Source organism: Toxotes jaculatrix, chromosome 3 (genome assembly GCF_017976425.1).
Source record: "Toxotes jaculatrix isolate fToxJac2 chromosome 3, fToxJac2.pri, whole genome shotgun sequence".
Classification (NCBI taxonomy): domain Eukaryota; kingdom Metazoa; phylum Chordata; class Actinopteri; family Toxotidae; genus Toxotes; species Toxotes jaculatrix.
The window spans coordinates 24,632,067-24,659,207 of NC_054396.1; the positions used below are offsets into that span (position 1 = coordinate 24,632,067).

Genomic DNA, 27,141 nt, shown 5'->3' on the forward strand with positions numbered 1-27,141 from the left:
AGTTTACACACATATGCTCACATGGACACTTTGTGCACAGGTAAGGGAGGTGAGTCTGGCTTCACGGCGGACCCGAGCCAGCTGAAGGGGGAGATGTACCACACGTCGCTGAAGAAAAGCTCCCAGGGATTTGGGTTCACCATCATCGGAGGTGATCGCACGGATGAGTTTCTCCAGGTGAAAAATGTGCTGAGCGACGGCCCTGCCGCCCACGACAACAAGATGGCATCTGGTGAGCAAAATTTCTACAGATGTGCTCTCACAATTTCGAGAGTCCCCACAGAAAAGGGCATTCCTGTTCAAATAAACATTAAAATCTTATTTAGCTGGCAGGAAGATCTATGAGTTTATAACTGCTAATTTCTGCGATATTACAGAAAATTCTTTTGCAGCCAACTGTTACCAACTATGATGCACCTGGAGGTATTAATTTTACCTCTGTGGTGCTCACTTAACCTAATGCTGTCCCATGAGTTCACCAAGGCAATAACAACAACGCTAGCTCTGTCAAGGGCATAGTTTTATAGCAGGCTGTCTGATTAAGGTGGGTGTGAAGCCATCTAACATCTTTGTTGTTTAGTTTCTGATCTCTCCACTGCCTTGCGGCTGTCTACATAAACCAACAGCTGTGAACTGTGTGTGTGTGTGTGTGTGTGTGTGTGTGTGTGATGGTTACAATGGTACAGAGTGACATAAATCTACACCCATAGTTGTAGTTGTGGCAGAGAGTGCCGTTCAGGTCTGTTTAACAATGGAGCGAGTGAAAGAGGGACAGGAATGAAGTAGGAATGAATGGTAGACAGCAGAGCAAGGGAAGAAGTACAGGGAGCTGCCAAAATGAAAATATGAGAGTGCAGCAAAGAGGCAAAGGGGCATTTTAAAGGTAAGACTCATCTGACAAAGGAAGAAAAAAGAGCTTTCCAAAGAAGTGTAGAAAAGTGATGTCTTGATTAAATACCAGAAGAGAAATTTTCTTATCTCCCTCTGTCTTAGGTGATGTGATTGTTGAGATTAACGGGATGTGTGTGCTGGGGAAGACCCATCCAGAGGTGGTGCAGATGTTCCAATCCATTCCCATCAACCAGTATGTAGACATGGTTCTTTGCCGTGGCTATCCGCTTCCCCCAGATGTGGATTTGGACAGCGACGACCCTCTCCCTCCTCCTCCTCCTCCAACGGCTGCTCAGCCCCAGCAGGCCCTGCATGGTGGAGAAGTGGTGACAGCTGTGCCCCTCATCAATGGACAGCCGCTGCTTGTGAAAGGTGATGTCCTCCATGGCTCCTCTCAGGAGCTTCACTATGTCACTACAGATGCCAGCGGCCGGCCTGTCGTGGCAGCCATGCCCAACGGGAGGCAGGGGGATCGAGGAGAGGTGGCCCCGGGGATGCTACAGCCGGAGCTGGTGAGTGTTCCACTGGTGAAGGGCCCTGGAGGATTTGGGTTTGCCATCGCAGACTGCCCGCTGGGCCAGAAGGTGAAGATGATCCTGGATGCCCAGTGGTGCCGTGGCCTGCAGAAAGGTGATGTCATTAAGGAGATCAACAGGCAAAATGTCCAAACTCTGAGCCACGCCCAAGTGGTGGACATCCTTAAGGATTTACCAGTTGGCAGCGAGGTCAATGTGCTAGTTCTGCGAGGAGGTGAGGGACTTACACAACGATACATCTCTGCATTTGTCTGTTTGTCATCCATCTGCCTATCTGACTCTCTCACTGTCTTTCTGTTCGTCTATGTATCTGTTTATTTATCTGGCAGATTGGATGGCTGTATATCCATGTTGTTGTTTCTCTCTCTGTCTGTGTATCTGTCTCCTCCTCCTATCGTTGTAAGCCATTCATTTATTCTCATGCTTTTATGCCCTCTTGTGTGTAACATAATTTGCTGTTGCTGTCAATACAACTTCAACAGTGCCCATGGGAGGTGAGGTCAGAGTGCTGATACTGACAGGAGGTGAGGTGGTGTTGCGGCTGGCTTGGGGGGCATTGACTGACCACACACTGTTGTTCTGTAGAAGCCTGGGTGATGCCACTGTGTCTGCGGTCTGTATAAGGTCACCACAGTAGAGGCTGCTGCCTTTTTTTAGCTGAACAGATCCACCTGCACTCCTGTAGCTGTTGCTAATGATGGTCAGACTCGATCTGTCAGAGCCCAGTTTCTTGCTATCAGATGCTGCTTCTTTCCATATTCAAACTGTGCATCTCAAGCGTTCCTCTTGTGTGCCTCCGCTCAACCTGCCTCTGTTTATGACGACTTCTATTGAGGCTTAATTCAGTCTGTTACAAGCCTGAGAGTGGGAATTACATAAGTGTGGGGATGTTCTCGATTCCAAGGGAGAGGGGGAGGAGGGAAAGCACCCTTCAAATGTCTCCTACATCCATCTCCAGCCGCCCCAGGGTTTCAGTGCGCGAGTCGATGAACTCCGGATTGGCTTTGATCATCAGCAGAGCGCAGGGAATTTCTGCATGCCTCTATATCCATGGCCCCTTAAAGATCCATGGCTAAATGGCTATAGAGGGAAGGTCCCCAGGGCCCTCCTCCCTGTAGCTGCGCCCCAACCCTCCTCTCTCCTCTCTCAAACACCCACACTACTCACCCTCAGTGCTGTGCCACCATCACCATGTCCTACTCCATTGACGCACTGCATGACTTCACAGTCAAAGCAGAGCTGGGCTCAGCCTCACTCAGCCCTCCCAAATGAAGGGCTAATGCCAGTTTTAACCCTCATTAGACAATGGCCTCTGGCTTTGAAGAGGATCTCTGTGTTAGAGTGGTAGGCATCACTGAACAAAAGAAGAGCAGACCACAGAGGAGGGGATGGAAGGGAGCTTGTTGTGGGTGGGTGTGTTTCAGGTGTGTGACATGTTCACGTGTCTGATTTCAGGCCTTCAACAACTGCTGCGTCTTCGCTTTTACATCAGGCTCCATTAACCCCTCATCGGGCCAAGTGTTGGTCTGGCCCCACAGGGCTGTAGGCTCCAGAGGAGTGTTTGTTAATCCAGTTAATGCGGGGAGTTGAGGGGAGGGGAGGGGAAGTGAGGAGGGGGCTGTAAGAGATGATCTGTAGGGAACAATCTGAGCGCTTGAGATGGAACGTGTGGGTGTACTGTACAGAGAGAGGGAAGAGAATTATCGGTCATTGAATTATATGCATGAATTGCTAATGTTCTCACCCTGCATTGGGCTTGCACCATGCAGTCATCACTCCAGCACATGTACTACCTTTATAGTCTATGTATCTTTAATCGCACATGGATGTATATTCCCTACCGGAGCATTCTTCAGTGAGTACACCGCTTGAGTTTAGAGCAGCTCACTGGTTTATTTTTATGCTCACTGCCGCTCTTTCTCAGTCAGAGAGGCAGTGCCATCTGGTGGATAGTGGGTCATTGATGGTTGTTGTTGTTCCAAATCATATCTGAATTCTTACCATATTTCTGTTGTCTATCTGTGTCTCTCCATAGGTCAGACATCCCCTGTGAAGAGTCTAAAGCCTGTGAGTAAAAACATATCTTTTCCTATTTCCTCGCTATTGTTTCCCCTTTGGGACTCATCCTTCAATTTAATTTCAAAGCTTTTTGTCCTTCAGCTTAACCAGTAAGCCTCTGTTGCATCGAATTAAATGATAGCAATAAATTTGAATATTGATTATGTTTCTGGGCGCCTCCTTTTGTTTGCTCTGAAAAACGGTCTTAATTACTTCCTTTCAGTATTCGTATTCTTAGGGCTATTGTCAGGGGATTGCAATGGTAATGAAGCATGGATGAGCCTCTTTAGATATGGTGGTATTATTAATACAACAGTTTTAGATAAAGAAGTTGCCCTTTCTGCCTGAATAGGCCTGTCACAGCCATGGGGAAATCTTTAGTTTTTCCTGCGGAGTTTAATATCACAATCAAATCCCATTCCCACTCCCATCAAAACAATAGGAGGAATGTAAAGTGAGAACACACTATGTTAAAAAAAAAAAAAAAAAAAAAAGCAGAGCCAGTGACTTGACCTTTATTGCTTTTGGTAATCTATCACCATCAGATGCTCAGCCATTTGTCTTGGATAATGAGCTGCAGAGACTATCAATAAATGTGTGATGTCCTTCATCGAGGAATAACAAGGGTTGTGCCATCTAATGAAAATCTAAAATTAAAATTGTAATTGTATGTTGTCCAAAAACAGTGATACTTGAAGCAATAGGTGGCGTCGGTGACACGTCGTTTCTTTTCAGAGACAGGAAATGACAGCCAGTACAGAGACCGTGGACGGTATCACTGACTCAGCTCCCCAGGCCTTGCCTTACCACTCCAACACAAGCACCATGCGCTCCTCCGACTCCCCCAAACGAGATGCCACAGAGATGTACCTGAAGTCCAAAGCCCTGCTGGAGAGCAGACGTAAGTGTAACATCACTTACTCTCCTAAGTTTACTTTTTTTTTTACCTTATGTCCTGTTTGAAAATGTATATCTCTTACACAATAATGATAGAGTATTACTCCAATCCACAGAGCCTCACACCAAAGACATAGATGTTTTTCTAAAGAGAGACATAGAAACAGGCTTTGGCTTCCGTGTACTGGGAGGAGAAGGTCCACAACAGCCAGTAAGTATACTAACACTCTTGTATGCATATTTTAAGTATTGTAATCTTTAATGTGAAAAGATTATACCATAAAGAAGGCTACTGACGTTGAATGAGGAATTTGCTAGCTCATTAAAATGTCTTGTATAGTAATAATTAATGTTATTTATTTTGTTTATGGCCAGTTCTCCACTGGACTAACCCCCTATCAGAATGTCTTTCCCCAGGTATACATTGGGGCCATTGTGCCCAGTGGAGCTGCAGAGAAGGATGGTCGTCTGAGAGCAGGAGACGAGCTCATTGGCATCGATGGTGTGATGGTTAAAGGTCGTTCACACAAACAGGTGTTGGATCTGATGACTAACGCTGCCCGTAATGGTCAAGTTATGTTGACTGTACGCAGAAAGGTCATCTACAGAGGTGAGTAACGAGCAGCGGAATAACGCTATTTTTAGCTGCTTCCTGGTAAAATAACACTGTTCCAGCTTAGAATGTGTCCGGATCATGAAATCTTTGTTGCTCTGAACACCCACAGTCTCGCGGCTTTCCTGAGAAAAATCTTCTGACACAGAGGAAACAATACATTTTATATTTTGAATAGAGACCTTGCACATAGTTTTATTGGCATATTTCTCACACAAGAACACAGAAACTTTACATTATTCCGTAGAAGTGCTCAGGAACACACACCTAAACGCACAAATGCACACAAAATTATACCAAACGCAACTATATGAGCATCTGTATCCTTTTCACATCAGACGCCACAGAGGAAGAGGCTCAGGAAATGGCTCCAGTGCTGGTGAATGGTTCTCCCAAGCTACCTCGCCTACCGATGCCCAGCGCTCTGGACCACGAGTCTTTTGACATCACACTCCACCGCAAGGACAGCGAGGGCTTTGGCTTCGTCATCCTCACATCCAAGAGCAAACCCCCGCACGGAGGTGACAGTCAAGTCTCCTAGATCCTGCATCCATATTTTAAATATTTTAGATTTTGTTTTAGGCTACCACAGCATATTTTGGAATTTTTTTGATTCTGAAATTTAAATTTCATGATGGTCTACCATTATGTTGGGCTTATAAATATATTTCAAAGACACTTCTCAATTCTCCTGATACCTGCCTTTTCAGTTATCCCACACAAAATTGGCCGTATCATTGAAGGCAGTCCCACCGACCGCTGTGGCCTGCTGCATGTCGGAGATCGTATCTCAGCAGTCAACGGGCGCTCCATCATTGAGCTGTCTCACAATGACATTGTTCAGCTTATCAAGGATGCCGGCAATGTTGTCACCCTCACTGTGGTTCCTGAGGATGGTGAGTGTGTGCCCACATCTGCATTTGCTATGATTGTGTGTGGGTTTTGTGATCTATTCTTAGGTGTTTTGTGATCCAATCCTTAAACTTTATTGTCGGCAAGGGGGAAATTATTTATGCAGCCGGGTAATCAAAGCAATCAACCGAGCCTATAACAAAGAAGGTATGAATATTTTAGTATCGGTCTTAAGAAATTAGTTCGAAAATGAGGTATTCCAAATTTGAAAAATGGGACCCCTGTTCCTCTGAAAGGATTGTATAAATGAATGAATGTTTATACTTTTACTGACAGGATTTTCTTCAGGTTAAATGTTCATCATTCAAGAGAATTTAATGATGATTTTTTTCAGTTGAGATTAGTATAAAACACGGTAGTGATGGATTCCACATTTGGGCGTTTTTATTTGTATTTCAGAATACAAAGGCCCTCCATCTGGAGCAAGTTCAGCCAAACAGAGTCCGGCTCTTCAGCACAGGGCCATGGGGCAAAGGTCAGCACTCCAGGATGAACGGTAAGGATCCGCTCACGCACAAAAAAAGATTTCTGTCACCAGAGTAAAGGGTGTCTGAACACTGTGCATACTGACTACATTAAACTACCTACCCAGTGCATAACTGTCACTATGTCAGCACCTATTCAAATGTATTAGTATACTGTTTTCTTACAAGTCTGTTTTTGACCTCCCACCATTTGTACCTTAAAAATACAAAATGTACTTTTACAAAATGTGTCACATTAGGCAGTTCTGAGAAAATTATTGCAAAGCTTTTTTCCTCTCCAAATTTGAATGGCGAACTCCTCCTTCACTGCTGGTGCTCCAAGTCACCGCTCCCTCCCTCATTTTTTGGCCTGAGGAGGGTTTACACAGAAGTAGACAGAAAATGCAACATGAACCTCCTCTAAAATTGAAAATAAATCACATTATGGCACGGTTATGGTGATAGTAATACAGTGATGTTACTACCTGCCCCGACAAATTCTCGTGAAACCACCAAAAAAAAAAAATCCTCTGTAATTAAATTCAACATGAAATAAAGTGTGAAAGAGGGAGCGTTGCCCTCAGAGCAAACAGCTAGAGAAAATTGCTCTCAACAACAACGCCAGTGTAATAAACATAAAAGCTTTAATAAAAAATAATAATATGTACACTACAGAACATATACAAAACAAAATTAAAATATCCATATATTTAAAAAATGCAGCCCATTTCCATTTAACACCCAACAATGAATTAGATTTAGTGTTTTGCATAATGGCTTGTTCAGTTTGTGGCCTGCAGCTTGCTGTTTACAGCGTGTATTACTGAAGAAGTTCACCTGTTGTTTGTTTTAGTTATAACCTCGACCTGGAGGAGAAAAGGGAGGGAGTCAAGTGGTCTGACCACAAAACTCTACCTCTTAGTGAGCAGGGAACGCTGTGTGTTACAGGACCCAACCAGGTAAGAATAATCCTCTTAGTCTTTCCACTATGTGTTGTCCTGGCAACTATCTGAAGGTTAAAGCTGCTCAAGGCAAACGTGTATGTTATAGGCGTTTAAGCTGCAATCTTTGAGACTATATGAAAGGAAATACTACAGTGTATTGTTTGCTCACTGTATAGTATCACATGAAGCTCCTTGCTCTTTTTTTGTTCCATGTTGTGCACAGGTACATTGAATTTGTGCCTTCATTGTAGCATAGTACAACTTTAGCATCTGTATAGATAAAGAATAAAAAACATTCTGAGAAAAGCAGGGATCATCAAGGGCGTCTTTAATCAATAGAAAACTTTCCAGAGTCTAATGAGATCATCACTGATCTTGGGGCAGTTTTTTGCTACACAGATACTAGATGATGAAAAAACTAGCAATTACTGAACAGGAAGGTGTCTCAGTATTATCTTCAATGGAAATAAAACCCTGCATCTTCAACAAAAATGTTTTTTCATATGAATATTTACTAAGCCCTACTTACGGTATGTATTTATTTATATGCATGTGTTTGTACAAGCGTTGTCTCTGTGTCTGTGCGAGAGTGTATAAATGATTTGAGTGTTTATGCTTGTTCTGTGTAGGGTTGTCTGACAGTGGAGTTGGAGAGGGGTCCCAGGGGCTTTGGCTTCAGCCTGCGAGGGGGAACAGAGTACAACATGGGCCTGTACATCCTGAGACTCGCGGAGGATGGGCCTGCTCAGCTGGATGGAAGGATCCATGTGAGTGCTCCTCTTAAAATGTTTTTTTTTTTTTTTTTTCCCTAACTTTAAAGAAGTTCCTCATACCAACTCTGAACTTGGGCAGACTGGTTTTTGGTACTCAGAGCTGGAATTAACTGAAAAAAATCTCAAGTAAGAGACAACCCGAGGGGACTGTAATCTTTGACTTGTTGATATTTTTACAATATTTCTGACTGCAATTTTATCTGGATAGAAATTTTGTGTGATGACCCCCTTGACCTGTGGAAAGTTTGAGTTCCCTTCTGGCTAGATGATGGACCGAGGATGTCTATAACATTACCAGTGGCCACTAGAGGCTGCAGAATTCATTACATCCCATATGTATGTCCACGTTATGGATTAGCTGACCAATGAACAGATGTCAGCATCGCCAGGGCCCAGTAAATACGTAGAAAACAACTTCATACTCGATGTTACTTGATTAAAAGTCAGTGCATTGCTTGGGATGCTCATTTGGTTACACTCAGCAGTGTTAGATACAGTTTGGTGTGCTGTTATCCACTGCTGAAATCTAATTTTGCTCATTTAGTAGTTTGTGGAGGAGAGAGGTAAATCTGAGGAAATATGATTTCTGTTGCCATGTGCTCAATGCACCAGAGATCAAACTAATGAATTGTGTTTCAGCAACTGCCACTTACAGGGGTGAGCGTATAATGCTGTAGATGCTTTCAGCTATGATGTATTTGCAGTTTATTTGGTTTTCATTTGGCAAAGTAATTCAAGCTCTCTACACAGTACATACAAGACATACAGATGAGTCGCAAGTTGGGAGATGGTCTCTAAATCTAATTCAGTTTCTGTTTTTGGGATTAAAAAAAAAAGTGTTCTTGTTTATTGTTTGTTTATAAATACATTTTTATTGTATTTCGTTTGAAAAATGTGTCTTACCTACGACCTACAACCTCTAATGTGTGACTTATTTCATTTTTTTATGTGACTTTGTTACTGTAACTCTCCATGTAAGCAAGCGTCCATCTTTCTATAAAGTGTCCTTGAGTAAGACTTGCCATTTCCAGGAAGGTCATGCTGTAACTGACCCTGTGCTCTTTCTCTCTATGTAAGAGGTTCAGCAGAATTAGAATTTCCCCATGGGGATGAAATTATCACATTGTTATTATAAGGATAAGAGGGGAGACGGTGCAGTGAGGGAACAGAATAGAGGCTCCTAGCAGAAATCAATCTTAGGCTTGCCAGGCTGTGATCTCTGGGCTTGACTTTGCCTATCCAAGGGTGGTGAAGAATGTCAACACTGATTAAAGCCTAACAGACTGATATGTTTACACGCATTATCCTGAGTTATTTTGTCATCTCCAATAATAGAGGGTACCTCCAGGGTATTACAAGTCTGTGCATATGTGGGTGTGAGTGCGTGGATGTGTGTGTGTGGCATAAAATTGAGATTCTTTGATTATGTATGTTTGTGTGTGTGTAAGACGACAGCTTCTGTATGTTTGAGTGTGTGTACATGCTCAGCAGAGTACGCTAAGTGTTGGTACGTGTGTTTAATAATGGCATTTTCCGCTTTACCGACAGGTTGGAGACGAGATAGTGGAGATTAACGGGGAGCCGGCACGCGGCATCTCCCACACACGAGCGATTGAACTGATCCAGGCTGGAGGAAGCAAAGTGGTATTGCTGCTGCGACCTGGGGCAGGCCTAGCTCAAGATGGCAGTAAGTCCTGTATTCAAATAATTTTTTCAGTGAGAGATTCAGTGTCCAATACAGAGATCTCCTCCAAAATGTGGATATACTATGGACCTCCTTTGTGCCTCCAAAGTTATTTCTAGTGCTAAATTTAAAACCTATTTCAGTACAATGTTAAGTGTAGTAGGAATCTTTGGTACTTGGTTGAGTAACATTTATTAATTTAAAATTAAATCAGTTAAGCAGATTTATAAAAAAAACAATATATATATATATATATATATATATGATGATTTCTTTCCGCAAAGGTATATTTTTTGTGTTTTCATTACAAACTCTTAAAGGAGTAGTTTTACATTTTGGGAGTTATGTGCCTGACGGCTTCTTGGTCAGGAACAGTAACTTCCTGGAGTCTGGTTGGAAAGAAAAAGTCTTGCACATAACTCCCATAATATCTGTCATTTTTACGTTTTGTTTTTGTTTTTTCAAGTAAACAAATGTGATACAACCTGTTATTTGTGACCTTTCAAAGTGCTAGCAGGCCAATTTTGTTACTTTTGGCAGAGCTGGGCTGTTTACCTTTTAATGCTTAATGCTTTCCGATCCTAATGCTAAGCTAAGCTAACCTTTCCCTGGCTGTAGCTTCATATTCAGAGTAGAAGTGAACGCGCCTTAATCTTCTCATATAACTCTTGCCATATTTCAAAATTTAATTTTAAATTTTACAGCATACCATTCATAATAAATTTTTAGCCATGGCATGTTTGATTAATACTCACAAAAAACTTTAGTTAAAAACTCCACTGGATTTATTTCCTAGATGTATTTACAGGTTAACAAGGAGGGGATGATGACAGTAGTTAAATAAATTCTGAATCCATAAATCAGCCTGATGTTTAGCTAATGATAATGACTTCATCCGTTTGTTAATTGATGGAGCCTGTTTTGTAGTGCCACCCTTACTTCTTTCATTGTACTTTCTTTGCTGGGTTTTTTTTATGTATCCATTAAATCTCTAACCATCTGCTTCCTTTTGGCTCTTCTTCTCTTGCCCCTGATGCAGGTAGTACAGCTTCCTCTACTGTGTGCTACTACACTGAGCACCAACACTAACATCTTCACTGCTTGTACTGGCCTCTTCTCTTATACCTTGGTAATTGGTTTCTTTCTCACATCTTCCCTCTTTTAACCCCCAAGATATAATCTAAATTTTCTCCCTTCTTTCAATCTTTTGTGTGGTACATCTAATTTTCTTGTGTGCACATGGTGTCTTCATGTAAAATGTGCACTTTTCTTACAGGTCAACGTGATCAAAAACTCATTTCACCCACGAGCTACTCCGGAGAGGTGTTTTTCTCTGACACATCACCCCTGTCCTCTCCATATCCCACTGGGGCTTCCGTATTTGTTTCCTCTCCCTTCTCCAGCAAACTGAAACATTCCCGCAGCTGGAGTACCATATCCCCACAAGGCCTCAAGCCCCGCAGCAGCAGGGGTTTAAGCTCAGTGGAGGAGAGTGGTGAGTGGGCAGATAAGGAGGTAGAAAGGCTTTCTCCCGCCTCCCCTGAGCATTTGAACTTCTACAAGAGGACCAGGCCCACAAAAGACTCCAGAGAGCTAAGCAGCCCAAAGAAAACAGGGGAGACATTTCCTAAAGCCAAAGAGCAACATCACAGTCCCAAAAAGACTGACAGCCAGGCACAGGAAGCAACACTGAGCAGGAGCAGGATGTCTCAGACACACACAAAAACACAATCCACAAGCCCTCAGAAGTCTCCTCAGTCTGGACAGCAAGTGGCTTCAACCCTGCAGCGTGCAGAACACCAACATGGCCCTCAGAGGAGATTAAAGGACTCTTCTAGCAGAGAGAGCTTGAATTATGAAAAGAAAAATGGCAAAGGGGGGGATCTTGAGATCAGAAGATACACACAAGGAAGAGAGATGGAAGGGAGAGGAGAAAGGATCAGGTCTGGTCAAGAGCAAGAAAGTTTTAAAAGGAGAGAATCTCACCACCACAGGACATCTCCTCATACAGTCGGAGAGAGCGAGAGAGGTACAGGTAAAGACTCAGGGCTGAGAGATGCTAATGGCAAGGACAAACCTACAGAAGACAGGAATAGAAGTACAGAGTCTATCAACAAAAGAAAGTCATTGTTGTCTTTTAAAGATACATGGAGCAGAAAAGGTTCTGTAGTTTCACCAAGAGAGGTAAAAGGAAGGCGAGACACATTTTCTCACCCCAAAACAGACAGCAGTAAGGAAGACTTTGTGGCCTCTGTAAACAGTATTCCTGGGACCTCGCAGAGCCCAGAGGGATCTATTAGCCCTGGCCCTTGGAAAGTGCCCAGCTCAGCCAGAATCCTCTCCCAGGCAGAGGTTCTCCGTGGCCCTTTGTGATAGAATATTGAATCACCCGGACTTTAGCAGTACCATGGAATATTCAACAGTACCTTCAAAGGAATGTTTTTTTTTTCGGAGTTCTTCCATAAAATAGAGAAGTGCCACATGGTGCCACTTTTATTACCTTTCGGACCATGTGCAGATTTGTCTTTTGACAAGGTCTTTTTTTGGGAGTCCTGTGACATCACAAGTGGCATGTAGCAGCTCCCCCTCTGCCTTGTCCGCTGCTTCAGCATCTTTGATGTGGGACTTCAGCATGTGCAGCATGCTCGGGGCCTTGTCAGACAAGACTTTTTGAAATGTGAATATGTGCCAATCCTGGGAGCCTCCTGTGGAACAACGACTACCAACAGCGCTTCACTCATTACAATGCAATGACCCATATGCAAAGAAAGGAGAAAGGCCCTCGCCTCTCGCCTGTAGTATACACCAAGTGTGACTGTCATCCAGGGTTTTCATTTTGCTCTCGGTCTCATTGTGGGATATTTTGACCGTCTTTTTCTTAAAAGTTTGCTCAGCTGCATGCAGTCGGTCCTTCTGTTTGTTTTGCTGCACGCGTTCTGCACATCACTGAGGATGATCCTTTTTCTTGTTTATAATTCTCATTCTGAACACCAGACAGATTTCAAATACAACCCAGCAAGCGTTCACTTTACCGGGGACTCGAGACTGTTCTATGGTTATAGACATGACTCTCCTCCATTCAAACAGTATCATTAAAAAGACCAGAAACTTGTGGTTTGAGATCTTGTTTACCATGTGTATGATAACCAACCAGTGTGTAACTTATTGAGGTAATAGATGAATATATGTATATGTAGCTGTACCAAGCCATTCCACATTTTGATATAGACTTCAAAGATTTGTCCCATGTTATTTGAGCTTTCACCTTATTTCCAATGTACTTCAGTGGTAGGAATTACCATGGATCTTTGTAGTTCATGAAATGTATAGGTAACGTGCAAACCGCTGTACCAAATGTTTGCAATCGCTCAAAACGTGTCTCATTGTGAAATATAATATATATATATTTGAATGTGTCATGTTTTGCAGATTCTAACTTTAAAATATCTATTGAATTTCATTGCACTGCATCTGCCCTTTGTAGCATAACAGTAACAGAATGACCATGAGTTGTATTTAATTCGTGATGACTTGCTACCAATGCATTGCCATTTATTATTATTATTATTATTATTATTATTATTATTATGTTTTCTAAAAGGTTCACAGTTGAAGGCCAAATGCAATTTATATGATACTGTTTTAAGTTTTAAGTCATGCCCTTTGTCGTTTTACCTTACCTTATTAAGAAAAGACAAATTGGGATTTTAAATTTATGTATTTGTCAGTTCTGCTGTGTGATTATGTTCCAGGGTAGCTTGAAGAATAGAATATAAATAGAGTTGAAAGATTGATATGCTGGTTTACTGAGATAACGGAACTTGTTGCTGATGTAAAGCATATAGGGAGATCCCGCCGTCTTACATACTGTATTTAAGGGGTAACTGAACTGATGGCTAAGATTAACAATTGGTGGGATCTTTGAAAATGAGAAATAGTCTAATTTCACTGTTATTCTACTAAATTTTCCAAGCTTCTGCTGTAAAATCTGAGGAAAGACTCAACATACTTACTTTTACAATTTATGAGATTAAGACATAGTCGGATGAGCTCAGGGAACACAGTGTCGTAACAAATGTGTGATAAAATCAGTGACAGTCAAATGGTGGATAAGGTCTGTGATTGTATAAGGAAGATTTCAGGTTTAAAAAAAAAATTTGCTAAAGGATGGTAGGTGGTAGGTTTTTGTGCAATAGTTTGGTTGGTCAAATGAGTAAATCCAACCCTGAGTGTCAGGTACAGGCAGTTAACTCTGGTCCAGAATCAGATAATGCCCTTTTTATTCTATGTCTCCTGCACTGTCGTTCTCCTCTCCGCTTTTTTTTTTTTTTTTGACCATTTTGTATCTCATCTCTGTATCATACTGTGGCCTTGCATCGCTTCATTAGAAAAACAATCCTTGTGGTATCTTCTACATTCTGTAGGTAGACAGTAGATGTAAATGTTTGTACATTGTACAGCACCTTTATAAATACTTGCTGAGTGCTATTTCGGGGAGAAAAAAAAATAGAGGTATATTAAATCGCTCCATTATTTTTTTATGTAAAAAAAAAAAGAGAAAATATTTAAAAATGGATTGAAAAGGACAAGCTATGACCTTGACATGGTGTTCCGTTCATGCACTGAAAAATAAAGTTTTACTGAAATCACATTCTGGATTTCTTGTAATGAAACTTAGATACAAATTAAACATAATATTGAGATTAAAACCATGCGATTCTGTTTATGAACTGTCTGCCACTGTACTGCAAATGCAGTCATAGCTGTTGACAGGATAATAATTTAGGTGTCACTTCAGATTCATTTGTTGCACACTACAGTCCAACAGTTCTGTCCTTTCATATGACAAAGCAGCATCAGCCACTGTTACTATGGCAGATTTCCAGTTGTCATGGTAGCCGACTTCTTTTCTCGACAGCATGAAGTAGATGCTTTTTCAATTACCAGAGAAAGCTCAGAGGCATATTATGCTTCATATGCATCATGTCCATTAAATATCCATATTTCTAAAGCCGGCACGAATCACGAGGCTGTATTTGGAATGAGAATACAAATGAAATCTGTTCAGAGCCTCCACTCAAGATTCTATAAGGTAAAAAATCTAGTAGTACCTCACTGTACATTGTACATAAAGCTGAAACACATGAATAAATGGCACAGGCTGTGTTCCAGCTGAGAGAATCACCTGACCTCTCTGTCCAAAACACCAAGGTCCAAGTTGGCACAGGACGCAACACCAGGAACCTGTTGGATGGCTGCAGCCAGGCAGGACCTCCCTTGGATGGGGAACAGCACCTAAGATGTGGTCCAAAGTCACCAAGAAAGAAAGGAAAGACACTGTCTCTCTCTTAAGTTGTGAATATGGAAGATTAGAGCTATAAAATCAGAGCTGTGAACCAACAGTAGCAAGGGAGCTGGAACCTGGAAGGCCGTGATCAACAGGGCCGTTACATGGGCGAAAATGTGTAGGATGCCCTACTTGAGCCCCAGGGCCATGTATGATAATCATCCCTGTCCCCGGAACCTGGGAATGGACAGAGAAAGATCTCTCCTCGAGAGAAAAAAAAAGGCAGTTTACATAGCGCTATTAGCTGTGTGGTCACAAGCAGGGTGGAGGGCGTTCACCTCAGTGGAAGTGGGCTGCACTCAAGGCTACGCTGGATCCACCCATCTGTTGGGATCACGGGCTCCAACCGGAGGGAGGCTCTCTAAGACCAGGAAAAAGAACCAGGAAGTTTCCGGCTCTGGCGCCGATGAAATCGGACAAAGCGCAGGTAATGGCAGGGACAGGCTGCGGGGGACGGAACCGCTGCTCCACCACCTCGACATGTTCCGGGAGTACAGGGGCGAAACATCTGTGAAGGGTTGCTCCAGGCTGACGACTCTGTAGCCGGTACAATGACATCGTTGGAGGTTCGTCAGGCAGAAATGGCCAGCAGGTAGACCCACCTGTGCCCACACCAAGCTGAAACACATGTATGAAATGACACAGTTACGAATAACTCTAACAGGTAACCGCAAAACTTTAATTAAGAGCTATTTGTCAAAGGCTCTACTTATTATTCTTGAAAGTTCTTCATTTACTGGATATTTTATGCATGTAAATCAGAATTGGATGAGTTGCAGTTAACTTGTACAAATCAAGGTCCCTGACGGAAAAAAAATTCCCAATAAAATTGTGAATATTTGCAGAGACCGAACATTCATTTTTCAACCTTCTTAATATTTTCTCTGGGAAGGTTTTACAATTCATACATGATATGCACTTCGGGATATGAGTTATCATATAAATGAAACTAATATGTATGTAAATTTAGAGAGATAAGTAGACATAATACATATAATATATAGTATATATAATATATAGACATGTTTGTACCATTAACTATTTTCTCTAGCTTTTCATACACTAACCACAGGTTATTTCAGAACATAAAGAGCACATTTACATTTTACTGTTTTAAACTGGTGCAGTATTTAATGACACTGTTTAATAACTTATATTTTCTTTGTGAAAAGTGACTTTGTGTGGCGATGTTTCACTTTAATGTCAGAGAGCAGAATTCATATGAGATATGAGAGATACTAGTCTGTTTTTTTTTCCTGTCTATGAGTAAATAAGAAAGAAACCCATGAATCAAGAAGAGCGCAGGAAGAAAAGAAGGACACGTGATTTTTTTGTATTGTTAAATTATAATTATTATTACTATCTCTATCAGAGCTTTTTCTTTTTAATGCAGTTTATGTTTTTGGCCACTAGATGTCACTGACGTACAATGAAGTGTTTTGTCGACGTGGAGGAAGGCAGGTATGGATCCACTTAGATGGGAACAAAATATTATCATTATTCAGATACATTACTTTTAGGGATAGTTCTCTGACTTAGAGGTGGTGTCAGTACTTGTTTTTTGAAGAGATCATCATGATAGGAGTCCTGAGTCATATTAAGTGTTTTGGTCTTGCTGTTTTGTGAAATGTGAGTATCAGAGAGAAAAACGTCTCCTCATGTTATAGAGGTGTGCAGCAGCTGTGTGAAGATATAGTATGTGCTGCGTAAAAGTATGGTCCTGCAGCCCTTACATTATATCCTTGGTAAGGCCTGACTACAAAAAAAGGCATGTGAACAATGCAGCAGTAGACTGGAACCTCTTTCCTCATTATCAGATATGAAGAGAAGCAGGCACGTTCTCCTAGACTGGTTGTTGAGAACGGAGCTGTCTTAACAGTTCACTCGGACAGGGTGCTTGGAGAGATAAGAAAAGCAGGCTATGCCACAGCTCTTGGAGGCTTTGAATGTGATAACTAGCCTCAGTCACCTACAAATGCTTGTTTTTAAATGCCTTACAGGTCTCAGTTCTTTGGCTTTAAATCAGTTTGAGTATGCTGGGGTATTTTACACTCACTTACTCCCAAACCAGTGAGACGTCAAGCTTCTTTTAATACCCTACACTTTTGCGATGCCATGTGTATGACCAAAAAGATCCAATCTCCTAGTGTTTATTCAAAAACACTCACAAAGGGGTGCAGATATGGGACAGTAAACTTTGCAAGCTCTTCGTTGCCAGGTTTCGGTGAAATGCGTGAACAGGTTTCTTAGGCAACTCACAGTGGAGGATGGGGATGGCTCCTGTCACCAACATGACGTAGTTGAAAATGGGTGGTGCAGTGAACTCCCTGGAATTTACCCTAGAGTGTGTGTGTTGTGTGTTAGGTGATGAGACACAGCACTCTAGTTGGAAAAAGAAAAAGAAAAAAGGAACAACTTTGTAACGTATCCATGACAATAGCCCAAAACACTCACCACAGTGACTCATGCTCACAATCCCCAACTTATTTCGTGTTTGTTTGATTATTGTTGTTACCATTATTGTTGTCGTTTACCAGTGATAGATGTCTGAAGGACTGAGAGAGGCAATACCCCCTTTTTCCAGGACACACCCATAATATTTCCATATTTTACCACTGCAGCCTTTGGGAAGACGCCTGCCCTTATTGCCGCTGGTGAAACGCTGAGCTGCCTCTGACTGGTGGACAGACGGAGAGTTTGTGTTTATTAAACACTCAAAACAAAACAGCTCTCACGTCTTTTAAATGCGTTTTATGACTGTTGTCGATGTGCTGTATATACTTGTTTTTGTCCACTGTGAAGCTGGTGCCTGTGCCCGCTTTCTGCCATGAGTGAGCCAAGGAGCTGGAAACTTTGCTGTCAAGGTAACCAGTGTTTACAAGCGAAACTTCCTGTTTCACTTTTCAAAATAAGACAGGTCGGTGGTTGTGCTTTAACTGGTCATAAAATAGTCTGAGCTTGATCTAAATTACAAGTAGAGGCAAACAATGTGTGTACGCAAATAATACACAATCAGTTATAATCTTTTGTGTCTTTATTGAACATTTAACCAGCTTATTTGATTCCTTTAAGCTTTTAGTTGTTACTCTGGGCTTATAGTTTTATTTATTTTTTACCTCAGTGAGGAGTCGATGGAGTCGTTTTAGCTGGGTGCCTACTTCTAGAGAGAGTAGCCACAGTACAAAAGCGTGTCCATTTACACAGTTTGTCTCACTGTGGACTGGTGAATAGTCTTTGATAGTCCTTTTTAACCATGTCCAGCTTCGGCTTTAGCAGTTCTCAGCAGTTTTTTGTAATATAAAATATAAAAATGAATAAAAACCTGCAGTTGTAACTAATCAAAACATTTAATGAGCAGTTTGTTAATTATGATTCAATCTTATACCCCAATTTTCCTGGTAGGAATATCTCTGCTTTTATTATGAAGGCAGTTCTTGGCTGTTGAAGCAGATACACTTCGGCTTATATAACTTGACCAGACTAAACATAGTTGCGGTGTGTTGATGGGAGGGTCAGTCCACCAGTCTCGGAGCGACTCGCGTCTCAGCTTTGCCTCTGAAGAAATAGGACTGAAAGACACAGTGACTGGATCCGGACTCTTTGTCTCCTCCCGCAGCCCGGCATGGACGTTTTACTGGACACCTGTGGACGGCGGAGATATCTGCTGTTAATATATGTCTTTGTCTTGAAGGCAACAGGTCAGTAAAGCATCAGCTTTCTCCGTCTGCTTGGTGCGATAATAGTTATCAGCGTTACTAAGTCACATGAGAGTTTCAGCAAGAAAAGCCAGGCTGCGTTTTCCGTCAGTTCCTCAGAAAAAAAAACGCGTCCACTTGCTGTAAGGTCAGCTTCCGTAGTATTACGATGCAATAAGGTAAACTAGCAAATTCTGTAAGGGGAAATATCTGAGTCAGTCATTGGGAACCTATTTGTAATGCCACTGCAGAAATAATAGAAGCAGCAGTAGCCTCGATATGAGGGTTTATAAATTGTAATGGTCCTATATAATACTTTATAAGTCATTTACCAATACTTTATAGATCTGTTACGAGGTATTAGTAAAACAACTTTTAGGTTGCCAGGTCCTGAAAACTCCGTTTGACTGCTTGAAACCACTTAGCAAAATAGATTCATTAAGACACCATTTAACATTTAAAGCTTCAGTCTTCAGATTAAATACCTTTAATTAATGACTTATTAACATTTATGCCTTCAGAATTAATGACTTAGTAGAAAGTGAGAAACCCATGAGTATTTATGAATGGATTAGCACATTTTTAAATGGCAGCCAAGCGTTTTTCCTATTGATACTGTAGCTTATAACCATAAAGCAGTGGTAAGCGATTTATTCACCAATAACACCATCAACTGAAACATTAAGTTTAAGTGAAATCAGGATTTGCAAGGCATTTTCTCACATGCAATGTGTCATCTCAAAAATGACTGTGTAGTGATAATTTATTTATTTTCTTATTTCATTACATTACAGACTTTTATGTAAACTGTTTTATTACCTGAAGCTGGAGCATTATGCTTGATGTTTGGAATAATAAGATGCTGTTGTTGCTGATTCTGCCTCTTTGTTTCGTTTTTCCTGCAGCTAACTGTCCCAGACCTCAAGGGAAGGAAAATACCATCTTAACGGAAGAATCGCTTTTATTGAATGAGTTTCCAGAAGGATCTGATGTCACTTTAGAGTGTGCTAATGGATATGTTATAGAAAGCGGCTCTCCCGGTATAAGCTGTGTTAATGGGCAGTGGACTGAAATAGAGCTCATATGCAAAAGTGAGTCTTGTCAACTTTAAAACTCTACTGACTCTTGTATTAGACAAGAGCTTTATTCTGAAATTTCAAGGTTAATTTCCTGGCATAAAAGTCCAGCAGCAATGTTCTGTTTGCATTTATATTACAGGGAAGGACTGTGGTCCCCCTAAACCTCAGCCAAATATGAGGTTTAATACCAGCACTGGTACCCTGTTTGGTGATATCATTAGAGTAAGCTGTGACAAAGGGTGAGTACCAATATAAGAGGTTTGACTGAATTTTATGTCTTAAATTTAGAGAAGCAAGTGTTGAACATTCAGCAGCTCCAATGACAACACAAAGGAGGCACTCAGTGGATAAATCATGTTCATTTACAATCAAACTACAAAGCATCTCCTTTTGTTGCATTGCCAACAGTTGTCTACCAGACAATGCAGCTGGCCAATGGGTGGCTGAAGTCAAGGTGGATCTGACCATCTGAAAAAAATCAAGATGCTCCTGAAGGACAAACAGAATTTTACTACATAGTTTCCCTGATCAGAAACTTGACTGTCCTTTTGCCAGCATTGAGAGGGTTGTTGATGTTTTGACTTAAGTGTTTGAGAATTTTGTTTGGAAATTCAGCTCTGGTTGATTTTCCTTAATCTTTCAACAGATACCAGATCAGTGGATCGAGTTACAAACAGTGCTATTCTGCAGGGTGGATTGGAAGAGGCAAATGTGAAAGTAAATGTCTCTCATTTTGTATTTTTGGAAACCACAACCAGGCACATGAAAACAATTGTTTGTTCTCTCTCCTCACAGTGTCAGTCAGCAAGTATCACAGTTTATATGAAAACAATGTGAACTAGTGGTTTTGGCCAGTGTGGTACATGAATATGAAAACACCTGTTCATGTGTTCCTCAGTTGAAAAGTGTGACATACCAGCTGAAGTACCCAACGGCAGAACCATGTGGGATTCTCAAGATGAGCCAAAATATGGAGAAACTGTACAGTTTGTCTGTGATGAAGGATACACCCTCATTGGTAACAGCATCATTACGTGCGGCGAAGGTGGTCAATACGATTATCATCCTCCTGAATGCAGAGGTAAATCCATGTGTTTCATTTGTTTTTCTACAGGTTGTGCTGATGATAGTGTATTGTGAAGTTCTTTAACGACCGTACAGGTGGTTTTGCGTGTTTTTACACCTTCTTTACAAATACTCACGACCATTTTCAAACCATTCAATGACATTGTAGACTGATTTTCAGTCTTCAGTTTCAAGTATAATTAGAGTTTCATACTGTTGTGCAATCATTTCCAAACATCGGCAGCCTGGAATGCAATAAATCAGTGAGAAGACCTCTGTCACTCCTTGAAAAGTTGCAAGAATGTAGTGCAAGATGTTCATGATTTGAAGTGAATGGGCTAAAACCACAGGCTCAGTAACTTTTCAGTTCAGTGTGCAAAACCAGAGGCTTGCAGAGCAGTTATCCAGTCAGTATGCAGTGCAGTAAGTACTCAAATGTTTATCTATAATACATTGTTTTCAATTAAGGAGACTGTAGGTGTTGCTATGGTGTCCCTGAGGACCCTCAGCATTGTTTACACTGCTGACGTGTTTAAACATCATTCACTATTCCATCTCTACACACTCTTCTAGTGCTTTTATGAAGCAGTATTCAAACTTTACAGTATTTTTCTATTCACTATTCGTGCATCTTCTCATTCCAAGAGGTTTTGTTTACTAACTTCCACACTCATACCCTCCTTAACAGTTTAAAGGAGAGTTGGCAAAAGAGCAGACTTCCTCTAAAGAGCTGGTCCTTGGTCAAAACCATCCTTCACCTAACACTACACTGAGTCTGGTTTTCTACAAGAGAATTGTGTGGGGAAAACAAATGGGTGATTCTTCCCATTTGATTTTCATGTCCTTTCAACATGAAACATGTTAGTGATGCACATCTGTCGTGTGTAGGCACAGCACATTCTGCATGTAAAATGAAATCTACATTCTGCATGCATGCGCCAGCACCAGCTTCATAAATGGCCGGTGAATGATATTTATTGTAACCCCTGATGAATACAGCAGTGTTCTCGTTTGTAGGTGTGACTACAGAAGATAGCATTGCAACAAAAATACTAACACCAACTCCTACACCTCCAGCACAAGGTATAGAAACATTTTACCAAGACAAATCATGAAATTATTCACATATTTTTACACTGTACAATTTAACGATACTTGATATATATTCAATCATTTTTACTCTCTCACTTTAATCACTTCCAATGAAATCCAGTACATTAAGAAGACTTTCCTTTATAGGTGGCAAAACTATTTTGACAACAGTGGTTATTTCCCACATCACAGCAGTGTCCACTTCTACAGATTCATCTGCAACATCCACAACTCACAGAGATAAAACTATAACAACCAGTGCAGCACCATCTGTCTCACCTTCAGCACGAGGTACAGAAAAAAATATCTCCAAACAAGCTGAACGGCATGTAATTAATCTGAAAACCTTTTTAGGCACTAAAATGGATTATGTGCATGCTTCGTGCATTTCAGTAATGGCTTTTATCCTGTCCTAACTCGAGAAGAATTAAGAATGCTTCTCATCCTTCTGTTCAAAGGTGGCGCAGACGTTTTGACACCAAAGGATGAAGTTACTACAACCACTGTAACATCAGCAGTATCTTCATTTCAAGGTATCGAAGGATTTCTTGAAAAAGCAGTTGAGAGTTTGAATCTTCTTTTTTGTCTGTTTGGCTTGGCTTGTCATCACAGTGGGATGAAAGAAATGTAGACATTTGAGGTCTGGACTAAGAAAGTTTATTACCATTATGTTCTGTCTATTTTTATGATGTATATAATGTAAATGTAGGTAGAGACATTTATGAGGAGAATGAACATTATTATCATCAAACAGGTCAGCAAGGCTAACGTGTGCCCATAGCACAATGATAGGCATTCTTAGTTGCTGACAAATACAACTTAGAAATGTTTATTGGCCTTCTGTCAGAAGTATGAAACAAGCAGTTGCAGTTTAACAGGGGGGTTATGTGTCAGGCTGTTTCTTTCCTTTGAGCAGTTGCCAGACAACCAACAGAGTCTCTGGGAAGCTACTGCTCACAGCCAAGGCCTAATCCAGCACATAACCCCACCTAAAACAGGTCGCTGTGTTTTACACTCAGATTAAACGAGTGAGATATGACATGTTAATAAGTGAGTTTCAGAGTTGCTGGCAGAAGGATTCTGTCAGGCTATCTGTTTCTAATTGTTTCCAGTCTTTATGCTAAGATAAACTAAAACTCTGCTGAGTGTTTAACAGGCACGTTTGAGAATGGTGTTAGTCTTCTCATGTAACACTCGACCTGAAAGCAAACAAGCGTGTTTCCCAAAATGTCTTACTGTGTTAAACTGTGTGTTTTAAACTATTCATTTAACACAGTAATTGATGTAATTTAAGTTTGCCTTGTAATTTTTTTATTTCCTGTGGATTGAAAACAGATAATAATGAGAAATGTAAGGCAGAGAAATGTAATTAAGTATTCTCAGACATGTCTCCATCCCTCAGTCCTGTCTACAGTTGACATATTTTGGTCTTTTTCCCCCTCATTGATCCAACACAGAGACATTGAGATAAATAGTTTGAAAGCAATTTATAGATTTTTTTCTCCACACGATGACTTACTGTCAAAATAACTTGAAAGATGCTGTAATTACCTAAAAATGTGTGCATCATGGCTTTAAATCAGTAAATGAGATGCACAGTTTTGATGTAGCTTGAATCAGACCTGTTATCAATGTCAATTTAGATAGTCTACATACTAATAATGATACTAATACTAACTGGTAAAGAAGGCCCAACAGCGAATACACTTCCTGTCACCTGGAGGTCAACCTGCTGGAGACTTTCTATCGCTCTATAATAGAAAGCATACTGAAATACTGCATCACGGTGTGGTATGCTGGTAGTATAGCCAGTGCCAGGAAAACCCTGCAGTGATGGGTGATAAGGTCGGCACAGGGAATCGTCGGCTGCCCCCAGCCCTCCCTGGAAGTCATTGCCAACTCCCATGGCCTCAGCAGAGCAAGGAAGATCCTGTCTGACCACCCGGGTCATGGTCTCTTCAACCTTCTGCCCTCTGGCAAGAGTTATCAGAGCGCAAAGTGCCAAACAAACTGGCTTCTACTCGTGGGCAATCAGACTCCTGAACTCATGAGAACGAAACCACAGAATATACGAACTTCATTGCAGTAGAGTGTGAACTCCTTTTAGCACCTTATTCTTTATTTGACTGTTTTTTTTGTATACTTTTGTATTCTCAAGTGCACCGTGGGGAGATGCTCCACCAATTTCGCAGTGCAGTCTATGTGTACAATGACAACAAAGGCTGTTCTATTCTAATGATACTTTTTTATACTTACAGGCAAGAATAACAAGACTCTTAATATTGGTAGAGAAAGTGGTGAGTTAGTGAACCCCAGTCTTAAAACAGTATTAACATGGGTGATTATTTGCTCTGCATTTAACTGTGAATGTGTCTTTCAGGATATATGCCGCTTATAGTCTCTGTGATAGGTGTTTTAGTAGGTAATTATGATTATTGTTATTATTACTATTCTCATTGGAATTTACACATTAACTAACTGTTGCATTTGAAGTAGAAAATACAATAATTTTTAAAATATTATTTTCTTTACAGGTGTAATTGCAGTTCTGGTCATTTTACGCCAGTGTCATCTGAGGAAAAAAGGGTGAGATTCCATATTTTACTCTTAACTCCTTAATGCATGGCTTATACTTGATTATGCTTTTTATCTTTCTATTTTTCTGCTCTTCTTACCTTTTGAGTTTTACATAAATGCACAGTAAAGTACACTTCAACATTAGTGCATATTTCTGTGAGCAATTCAATATGCAGTTTAGCTTTTGAACTGTTAAGGAAATCTAGATGTCTGTGTTTCCGCACTCGTGCTGAGGAATGAGGAAAGTTAACAGGAAATCCTTTAATAAAGCCAGCTGTGACATAGAAATCAGTCTCAGGATGATAATTCCCTTCAGGCCTAAATGACCTGGAATGCATGTTTTTATTAATCAAACTCTCTAAATACAGAGGGATTTAAATAACTCAAAACCATGTAGAAACAAGCTGAGACAAATATATATATATATATCAGATACACTTTCCTCAAACATGATGCTCTTTCATTAACTACATACTCATATGCAAGCTTCATATGGCATTAAACCAAGATTAAAGTTTACTTAAATATATATATATATATATTACATAAATATATATTCTCTTAAAGTTGCAATGACTAACACTAACATTGCAGAATGCTAATTAAGAATGCAGTTAAAAAAACATTTGGTGGACTAATAAAATTGTAACATAAAAACAGCATAACTCTACAATTCTGACACAAATTCCTTATTTGGTGACACCATAGCTCATATGACACCAGAGAAGACCTGAGGCCGGAGTTATTACAGTTCCAAAATCTTTAGATTGCCTTCCTCACTCAGGTATCCGTCAGTTCCTGTGTATTTATTGCCATAAAAATATCCAAATACCCCTAAAATATATTTAAGCATTTTTTACCTGTTTTTTACTTCTTGTAAAAAAGCTAACATAAAGTGTTTAAGTGGAAATTATTACAAGAGAAGGCATAAAAAGCATGAATTGCATGCCATTTTCCAATGACATGACAAACTAAACATATTTTTCTTCATTTCTTGTCAACATCAGCTCTGCAAATGGAACCGTGCCTATCTGTTATTAAGCATCTGTGACCCAGGAGGACGGGCCGGCAAACTCTAACAGCCGATGCGGAGAAAACAGAACTCACTTTCAATACTATTGCACTTCAAATGGCAGATAAAGGGAATCGTCACATTCCAATGATCAAAAGCACTCTTTTGTAACGGCAAATGTTTTTATTTACACATTATTTTAACACAGAATTGTAAATATTTTATGCCAGTACTATTTTCTATTTTATTTATATTAACACTGGAGTAAATAATTAACATTTGCTCCATGTCTTATGAGGTGTTGCAAAATTGTTCAATAAAACATTTTCATTTGCTGTTTTTGAGAAATCTTGATGCCTCAAGTTTCTGTGCTTTTAATGTACTGCTTTGTTAGGACAGAACCATGAAAAAGGTAATTCAAGAGGCATACAATGAGGTTGATTCAATTTGTCGACTGAAATGGTGGCCGATAAAGATACAATCAGCTGCATTCTTCGCCTCCTGACTTTCTTTTCGTCATTGTCTATTGTTCTCAGGTCTTTTTAGTAAGCTGTGCAAAATAATGGCAGATGTGTCATGGGAAATTAATTCAATGGCGTACCAACCGTCAATGAACCATGTAACCACACTAACTAGTAACACAGTATTTATTGTGAGGGGGAAAGTGATCAAAATGTTTGTTACCTTGAATGTGTCACTGAGCAGGCTCACTGAGCCAGTGAACAGAAACCTGTAAAAGTTGGTTAACCATTCATTTGATATGTGGAGAAGGCAGATTTTTTCTAAAGTAGCTGATTGTGAAAAGAGCTTTTTATATGTAACTATAACTGCAATTTTACGAAGAAATTGTCAAATCAAAAATAGCACTGCGCAACATATTATGCAAAGGGAGGACACCCCCTATTAAAAAAAAAGACTTTAAGGCACACTTTGTTCACACCTAACAAAGCACCAGTTTGTAAGAGTTTGAATGCATTCACTGCCAAGGCAGCAGAAAAGGACAAATCATGGCAGGGACGTGCAAAGCAAAGAGAAAAGCCCTGTAATAAAATGTGGTTACACTGTTTCATCATACCGTGGTTGTTGTGCCAGAGGCTGGAACTGTGACCTTTTGGGATCAAAGGATTTTTGTCTGCTTCAGCAGAACGTACAATTCCATTAAATTATTGTTTGGTCAGATTTTACAGTTTTCTTCAATGGTTTAAAGAAAAAAAAACTTTATCTGGGCTGGAATTTGAGAAATCCTCTGGATGTGAAAACATGGTCAGAAGCAGGATATGCATCTAGTTCTTCAACTTAATTATACGGACAGAAAGTTTATTACCAAAGAGGAGGAGTTTGACATGTTTCTCAGGAAAACCTCCGCAACAGTGGTGATGCTTGTAGACATTACCATCCACCCTTCCCCTCCATCCACCCACCTCCCTGTGTCAGTTTTCCACTCTAAAATCTGAGATCCTGATTACCACCCCCACCTTCCCCAATTTCAAATCCTGTTTTTC

At 40.6% G+C, this 27,141-nt stretch overlaps 2 protein-coding genes across 10 annotated transcripts in view; both read left to right on the top strand.

Moving 5' to 3' along the window:
- LOC121179286 (membrane-associated guanylate kinase, WW and PDZ domain-containing protein 3) overlaps positions 1-14,421 on the top strand; it is a 117,825-nt gene extending 103,404 nt beyond the window's left edge. The window contains exons 9-22 of one of the 2 annotated variants that reach the window (XM_041034043.1): positions 41-232; positions 994-1,641; positions 1,910-1,951; positions 3,463-3,494; positions 4,221-4,386; positions 4,499-4,593; positions 4,785-4,992; positions 5,334-5,516; positions 5,706-5,891; positions 6,307-6,403; positions 7,225-7,330; positions 7,945-8,082; positions 9,637-9,775; positions 11,049-14,421. In XM_041034043.1, coding sequence (XP_040889977.1) covers positions 41-232; positions 994-1,641; positions 1,910-1,951; positions 3,463-3,494; positions 4,221-4,386; positions 4,499-4,593; positions 4,785-4,992; positions 5,334-5,516; positions 5,706-5,891; positions 6,307-6,403; positions 7,225-7,330; positions 7,945-8,082; positions 9,637-9,775; positions 11,049-12,145 — 3,329 coding nt within the window. In that variant the 3' untranslated portion in view covers positions 12,146-14,421. The remainder of the gene's footprint in view (positions 1-40; positions 233-993; positions 1,642-1,909; positions 1,952-3,462; positions 3,495-4,220; positions 4,387-4,498; positions 4,594-4,784; positions 4,993-5,333; positions 5,517-5,705; positions 5,892-6,306; positions 6,404-7,224; positions 7,331-7,944; positions 8,083-9,636; positions 9,776-11,048) is intronic. The other variant, XM_041034044.1, reaches the window with a different exon arrangement.
- A 1,092-nt stretch (positions 14,422-15,513) lies between these two features.
- On the top strand, positions 15,514-26,818 carry im:7151449 (complement decay-accelerating factor, GPI-anchored). Of its 8 annotated transcripts, XM_041034509.1 has the most exons (15): positions 15,514-15,711; positions 17,922-17,983; positions 18,736-18,817; positions 19,720-19,905; positions 20,033-20,132; positions 20,540-20,610; positions 20,792-20,974; positions 21,976-22,041; positions 22,198-22,341; positions 22,509-22,583; positions 24,309-24,347; positions 24,431-24,472; positions 24,585-24,636; positions 25,336-25,411; positions 25,635-26,818. In XM_041034509.1, exons 3-14 carry the CDS (start codon positions 18,742-18,744, stop codon positions 25,391-25,393), a joined length of 1,092 nt encoding a protein of 363 aa, XP_040890443.1. In that variant the 5' UTR covers positions 15,514-15,711; positions 17,922-17,983; positions 18,736-18,741; the 3' UTR covers positions 25,394-25,411; positions 25,635-26,818. The 8 variants fall into 8 exon arrangements, with proteins under 8 accessions (XP_040890443.1, XP_040890442.1, XP_040890440.1 ...); XM_041034508.1 differs by lacking the exon at positions 17,922-17,983; XM_041034506.1 differs by lacking the exon at positions 15,514-15,711 and having other exon boundaries at positions 16,329-17,983.
- The last annotated feature ends 323 nt before the right edge of the window (positions 26,819-27,141 follow it).

Bases quoted from the DNA above. Each gene is read 5' to 3' on its own strand.
- im:7151449 (XM_041034509.1), top strand. From the start codon at position 18,742: ATGGACGTTTTACTGGACACCTGTGGACGGCGGAGATATCTGCTGTTA. The intron at 22,042-22,197 runs GTATAGAAACAT...TTTCCTTTATAG, and splicing joins TCCTACACCTCCAGCACAAG to GTGGCAAAACTATTTTGACA. The intron at 24,637-25,335 runs GTGAGATTCCAT...GTGACACCATAG, and splicing joins TGTCATCTGAGGAAAAAAGG to CTCATATGACACCAGAGAAG.